The 6,806-nt window shown below is 38.4% G+C and overlaps 2 protein-coding genes across 2 annotated transcripts; both read left to right on the top strand.

Moving 5' to 3' along the window:
* The first annotated feature begins 256 nt into the window (after nucleotides 1-256).
* Nucleotides 257-1,697, top strand: LOC122082798 (expansin-A7-like). The gene is made up of 3 exons (XM_042650573.1): nucleotides 257-350; nucleotides 434-749; nucleotides 1,385-1,697. Exons 1-3 carry the CDS (start codon nucleotides 257-259, stop codon nucleotides 1,695-1,697), a joined length of 723 nt encoding a protein of 240 aa, XP_042506507.1.
* A 3,414-nt stretch (nucleotides 1,698-5,111) lies between these two features.
* On the top strand, nucleotides 5,112-6,806 carry LOC122082709. Its single transcript, XM_042650440.1, has one exon. The coding sequence runs from the start codon at nucleotides 5,491-5,493 to the stop codon at nucleotides 6,412-6,414; it is 924 nt and encodes a 307-aa protein (XP_042506374.1). The 5' UTR covers nucleotides 5,112-5,490; the 3' UTR covers nucleotides 6,415-6,806.

The following is a 6,806-nucleotide window of genomic DNA, read 5'->3' as shown; positions in this document are numbered from 1 at the left end:
CCTCCCCACGACCATCTTCCATTTAGGAAAGTTGACCTATTTAGTGAGGGTCACGAAGGTATGCCAGTACAAGTAATGGTTCTTAACCATTATATAGGTAGAGCCTGATGAGAAGATTAGTTATACGTTAGCAAGTCAAATAGAGAAAACTTTGGTCATCTCCAAAGCCTAGGAAGCAGGTGGAAACCTTCAAGCTTCTGTCATGGCTTCCTTGTCCCTGTCATTAACCCTTTGTGGCTTCTTTCTTTTGCCATGGATGTGTATAGCTACGTATACTGGTTACCGTGGAGGTCCATGGCTATCTGCTCATGCCACCTTCTATGGTGATCAAACAGCATCAGAAACAATGGGTTTGTGACTCAACCCAATTCATTTTTTACTTCAATATCTTCCCATCGTCTCTTTATAATTTTCTTCTTATCTTTGTTTGCAGGAGGAGCTTGTGGCTATGGAAACTTGTACGCTAGTGGTTATGGGACTCAGACAGCAGCTTTGAGCTCAACATTGTTTCAGAATGGATTAGGGTGTGGAGGTTGTTATCAGATACGGTGTGTTCAATCACCTCACTGTTTTAAAGGTGTCTTGTTCACAACCGTCACTGCTACCAACCTTTGCCCTCCCAATTGGTCTGAGAATTCCAATGCTGGTGGCTGGTGTAACCCACCTAGGACTCACTTCGACATGTCTAAGCCAGCATTCATGAAAATCGCCGATTGGCACGCCGGCATCATCCCAGTCATGTACCGTCGGTATGTACTAATACCAACTCTTTGTTGAGATGCTGCGAATTATAGAGATATAGCTTGACATCAGTTATCTATGACCTTTGATGAGTCTTAATATACCCTTCAGACTATCTCTATACCTGATGCCTTAAGGTTTTGGGTTGAACCCACAAGTGGTATTTTGTGAATATTTTTACTTTATTTATCATGGTATCAAAATTGAGTCTAGATCCTCTCCCCATGTGGGGAGGTCATCACATGGGATCTAGCTCTCCATCCCCCCTCCAAGATGAGTCAAAGGCTCCTCTGATCTCAAGTCAGAAGGGATCTGATCCTAATGGAGGGTTGGTGACTCCTCTCTCCAAGTAAGGAGCTGATCTGGACTCATCCGAATCCATTGTTCCGAGATCAGATCACCTACCCATATGGTGACCACCTACACAGGGGGGATGGAGGGTGGGAAATGGGGGGGGGTGGTCACCATATGGGTAGGTGATCCAAATTCCATAGTTCCTTATTGATCTTTTCTTTCAAATTATCTTTCCACGTAGAAAGTGTCAGTCACATTCCCCTACACGTGAAAAGGGTTGTTGGAAGTTATAGAGTTATAGTTCCACATTGTGTTACCTTTAACTGATTGCTTCATTGGGTTGATGTAGAGTGCCTTGCATGAGGAGAGGGGGAATTCGATTTCAGCTCCAAGGAAATGGGTACTGGTTATTGGTGTATGCAATGAATGTGGGAGGAGCAGGAGACATAGCAGGAATGTGGGTGAAAGGAAGTCGCACTAGGTGGATAAGCATGAGCCATAACTGGGGGGCATCATACCAAGCATTTGAAGCTCTAGGTGGACAAGCCCTCTCTTTCAGGATTGCCAGTCGCACCACAAGGCAGATAATTATTGCTTATAACGTCGCCCCCAGTAACTGGAACACTGGAATGACATATGCGGCTAAAGTGAATTTCCGTTGATACATATGAGAAGAACATCAATTTTTTAAGGAAACTATATATCATTAATCCATGGTTCTAGCCATAAGTTCCACTTCTTCATATACATATTTTTTTTTTCGTGCTTTTTATATTTGAAAAGAAAAACCTGAGAACTTTCTTGATCTTGTTGTACTAAAAATCCCTACTTGCTAGGATGAGTGTGAATAGAACACTCATTTTAGTTGTTAGGACATATTAAATGTATCCTTCTGAGCCACTCCTTATTAAAATCTTCAACAGAGATACTGTAATTGTAAGTAACCATTACATAGCTTATGATTGAGTATATTGAATAGAGGTTCTTCTTTGATTTCTTACTCAAAACAAAATGTAAGAAATCTAGTAGTGTTACCAGTGAATGACCTTCTTCATCCATGATTTTTCTTAAATAAAATGGGGCGAAAAAAGCTCTTTTTCAAAGTGGGTACCCCTAGAACAAGATCTAGTGGTGAGAGGGGGGAGGGGACCTGTAGATTACAGGTTCTTAACATATGGGTATAGGACCTCATAAGTCATGTCTCCAAACTAACCAGGGTTGTTGCCAATGGGCTGTGTTTGGATAATTACTCGTTGGTTGAGCCCGGACCATCTCCTGCTGGCTGTACCCTCCAATCCCATCTCACACCATCCATGTGGTGTGGTCGAGCCAGCTAGGGAGGATCCAAATTTTTGTTGGGAATTTAATCCTACGACAGTAAATAATTAGGCTACAACCCCCTGATATACCTGAAAGCCCCTCCATCTACTGGTTCAACCTCAGGATCAGAAGAGTGATGGGACCATAACCCACAGTTCTCAGGCGAAACCTAACTCTAATCGCATGTAAAATTTTCATCCTAAAAATCCGAACAGATAAATTGAACGACTCTCATCTGTATAAGGGGGATGAAATTTAGCTGTTGCCCGGGTTGCAGCCCAAGAAATGGAATCTAAAAGGGTATTTTGGAAAATACTATAGATGGTATTTGTAAACCCTAGGGGAAAGTGAATTATTCCATTTCTTTGGCTGCCAGCAAGGGGTTGTAGCTATCAAATTTTTTCCGTATAAAAGGGCTAGGGCTGTAAGCTAGCTAACCCAACCCATTTTCTTCATGGGCTAATATTCTTCTAAGTCTAAACTGAACCAATCAGACCCGGCTCATCGGCCTAGGATGATTATCCTCAGGGTGCAAGGCAAGGGTCATGAATTGCCACATTTGTAATGATCCATGAAAATCATAATGATACATGATATATGATACCTTACTTAAGAGTGCAAAAAGAAGTATGTAGATCTACAAGTTGATTTATTATTATTATTTTGGAATAGATTACAAGTTGATTTAGGTCATTACGGTGATAAAGAAATCAATTAATCCCATTAATTTACAAGTAAGTTAAGATGTGATGTAATGGTGAAATTAAAGCTAAAAAATTGCATAGTTTTGATTATCTTGAATTAAAATTTTTGGGCAATTAAGCTGGCTAATATAAGGTCAAAGATCTTGGTATAGATGGACAAAATCAGAATAGAAAAAGAAGAGGCAATATATGGTATAATTTTGGAGGAGAAGAAGAAACTAATGTGATTTGTTCCTCAACAAGAGGTGGGACCATGAAAGGAAAATATTTGAAGAGCATGCGACCCACAAAGTTGTTGGGAGTGGGGGACATGTTATGAATTTGTATGGCACACACCAAGAGTATGAAAGAGGGAGGACGACCTCATTACCATCTCTCCTTAGTCCTAAGCACGCCAGCCTTGTTTTTTTTTTAAAAGGGAGATAGTCATCATCCCCCACTACGCTCCACGCTGCAAATCATCACTTCCAACCCTACTACCATCTCTAAACCAACTCATTTTTATTTATTTAAACCCTAATGAGAATTCTTCATAGGAAAGAAAGATTGGTCAGCCCAAAAGCTAGTCAAGCATGAGAAAGAGTCGATGCTTCTTATATGAAACTAGCAAGTGAGAATAGCTTTCCTTACCCATCAGCAACCTTTCAAAAATCAAGATTGAATCAGCTGAATCGTTCGTAATTCATGTTGATTTGGCTGTTTTGAAGCGATTGATTTTAGGGTTTTTGAGATCGGATCATTGGATTTAAAACATTAGGAGTCTATTCTAGGATTTTCAAGATTAATTCTCTGATTCAATCTAAATTAATCAGAATAGTAGTTTATCGATTTGACCCTCAATTCCGAGTTTAAGATCCTTGTCCATCAGTCTTGATTCCTTGTGTTCTGATTTGTTTTCTAAGATCAAATCAAGTTTTTAGATGTTCTATAGGTTGCTTCAAGCCTTCAACAGCTTGGCAACCAAAAAAACTCAATCGAACACATCAACCAAAAAGTCATAATCAAATCGATCAAATTCTTTTTTGGTTTGGTTTCAGTTTCTCTTAAAAATGATCTTTAATATCTGTAGTCTTGATCTGTATTATTGTAGCGAGAAATATTATTGAAATGATAAAAACAATCGAATAGATCAAAATTGAAAAAAGCCTCATAAAAGTCAATAGTTTTTGTTTTTATTTATGAGAAGAAAAAAAAAGTTACTCACTCGCATGTGTTTATGCCTAAACATAGGTCTGTTGCAAAAGATTGTACTACCCCAGCCCCATGCATTGAAGATGCTTTTGTGTCACCTTCCATTGATCTACACACTAATGTAATGATAGTACAAACCGATAGAATTCTCTTGCCCTTTATTTATTTATATACTTAATCATTAGATTATAGTTTATCATATCTACCAAAAATCAAGATATATGATGTATATTATTTTATTTTATTGGTAAACACCTATGATGCATTTAGACTTATAGCTAGGAACTCAATCCAAGGTCCTAATTGAAGTATATATTAATATACTGATATTACTATATTAATAACCGATAAGAGACTGATAATGGACCAATAACCAAAACTGATTAAAATAATAATAATAATAACAAAAAACCGACCGGACCAAAACTGATTAGCTTACTGGTTAATCCCGGTTTAGATTAAAAATAAAAAATAAAGAAAATAATCTCGGTTTAGAACAATGTGGAAAGGGCCTCGATTAGTTTGACAGATAAACGCCCCTAATTAATTGGTTGCCCATGAAACACATTTTGGTATGTTAATTCCATTGCTGGGTTACAAGTATCAGTATTGAATCGGCCGAATTATATCAATATTGATTGAGAATCAATATCAAATCAAGGTTAAATCGGTAAGAAAAAAAACCCTTTTTTAAAAATGAAAAGTGGATCCCATTTCAGATATTTAATTTTTTTCTTTTTTAAAAAGGGTGCTCCATGTCCATGATAGTGAGAATAGCCCCAGCTAAAACCCCTATACTACAAGCAGCGATTTTATAAAACTAACGAGCGATGGTGAAACATGCCGATTTGAAAAAGAATACCGCGATACAGGAACGGCGAACTTATAGTCCCACCATCTTTAACCACCACACTGTGTGAGGTTTCCTTAAACACTCTAAAGCCCCAAACCACCAAACTTGTACTGTTCTTATTTCTTCCCTCTTTTACTTCATCACCATATATCATGGTATCAGTTGCAGAATCACAACTTTCCTTTCTCTTCTTTTCTCCATTATTGCCAGCTGCTACATCTATCCTAAACCATTTCTCTGATGACTGGAATTAATCAACTACAGATCTAATTTTCAGAGAAACCAAGCTGTGATCTTCTAATGTATTTGTCAAAGAAGAAGAGAAGTAGAAGCAACATTATTGTATTAACCAACTCCTTCTAGGCCACCACCCTCTCTGTTCCTCACATGGGCTCTCTCTTCTCTCTCACTTTACCAATAAATTTAGTTGCTTTACTCTCACTTTCATGGTGGAACATAATCCACAGTCAAGGTTTTGATGCTGCTCAACTTCTCGATCATGTCGTTAGAGATCATGCTTTCCTCTCTTACACAGGACACACAAAGACTGGTTCCTTGTACCTGGTAAACCTGCCTGAAAATTTCTCCGACATAAAAGCTGATACAGTCAGGTTTAGATGCGGCAGTCTTCGAAGGTATGGAGCACAGATTAAAGAATTCAATTTAGAAATGGGTCTTACAGTTCGTCCATGTGTGGAGAGAGTTATAGTGATTCGACAGAATTTGGGAAGTAATTGGTCTTCAATTTACTATGACAGTTTTAATTTTTCTGGGTATCAACTTGTTTCCCCTGTTCTAGGCCTTCTGGCATACAATGCTGATGATGATCTCAACTCTAGTAATCGAAGCGAAATCGGGATTTTCGCCGGAGAGAAGCCTATTATGATTGATTTCTCTAGAGATGTAAGGATAAAGGCTCCTCCTGGTTTGAATCCTTTATGTGCTAGTCTCAATTCAGATGGAACTGTGAGTTTGTCAGAACAGGTGAAGGAGAATGTATGTATCACACCAAGGGATGGCCATTTCGCTCTGGTGATTGCGCCGACGATGCCTAAGATGAAGGGAAGAGTGAGTCGATGGAAGGTTTTAGTTGGAAGTATAATTGGAGGTGGATTGGGTGTGTTTCTTTTATTTTTACTTTTAATTGCTTTGGTTGTTAAGGTGAAGAAGAGGTCTAGAATTGCAGAGATGGAGAGGAGGGCTTATGAAGAAGAAGCTTTGCAGATGTCAATGGTTGGACATGTGAGGGCACCTACAGCAACTGTGACTCGAACTGTTCCTACACTTGAACATGGGTATGCTCCTCCATGATTATTGCTTCAATTCTCAGCAAGTTCATCTATGAAACAATGAAGATTATATTGTTTTGGCTATTCATTCATTTTTTTTTTCCACAGAAAATTAAGGAAATGCAATATCTGTTTAGTCTTTTGTTTTAATGATGAACTATAATCAGATGTACCAAATCTTCTCAATAAGTATAGGTTTAGATTGTTTCATTGTTAATTTCCTGTGAAATGTGACCAGAGTATCCTCCTCTGTTCTTTCAGTTATTTTTTTGGAGATTCTTGTCTGTGCCCTGTTTTACTTTTGGATGGGAAAAGGGAAGAGAAAGGAAGTTGATCAAAAGCAAAAACAGAATAAGCCAAAACTGTTAAAACTGTTTTTCCCTCCAGGGTTGGGTTTATTGGTTCGTATGGCCC

Source organism: Macadamia integrifolia, chromosome 6 (genome assembly GCF_013358625.1).
Source record: "Macadamia integrifolia cultivar HAES 741 chromosome 6, SCU_Mint_v3, whole genome shotgun sequence".
Lineage (NCBI taxonomy): Eukaryota > Viridiplantae > Streptophyta > Magnoliopsida > Proteales > Proteaceae > Macadamia > Macadamia integrifolia.
This window is presented reverse-complemented; position numbering and strand designations above follow the sequence as displayed.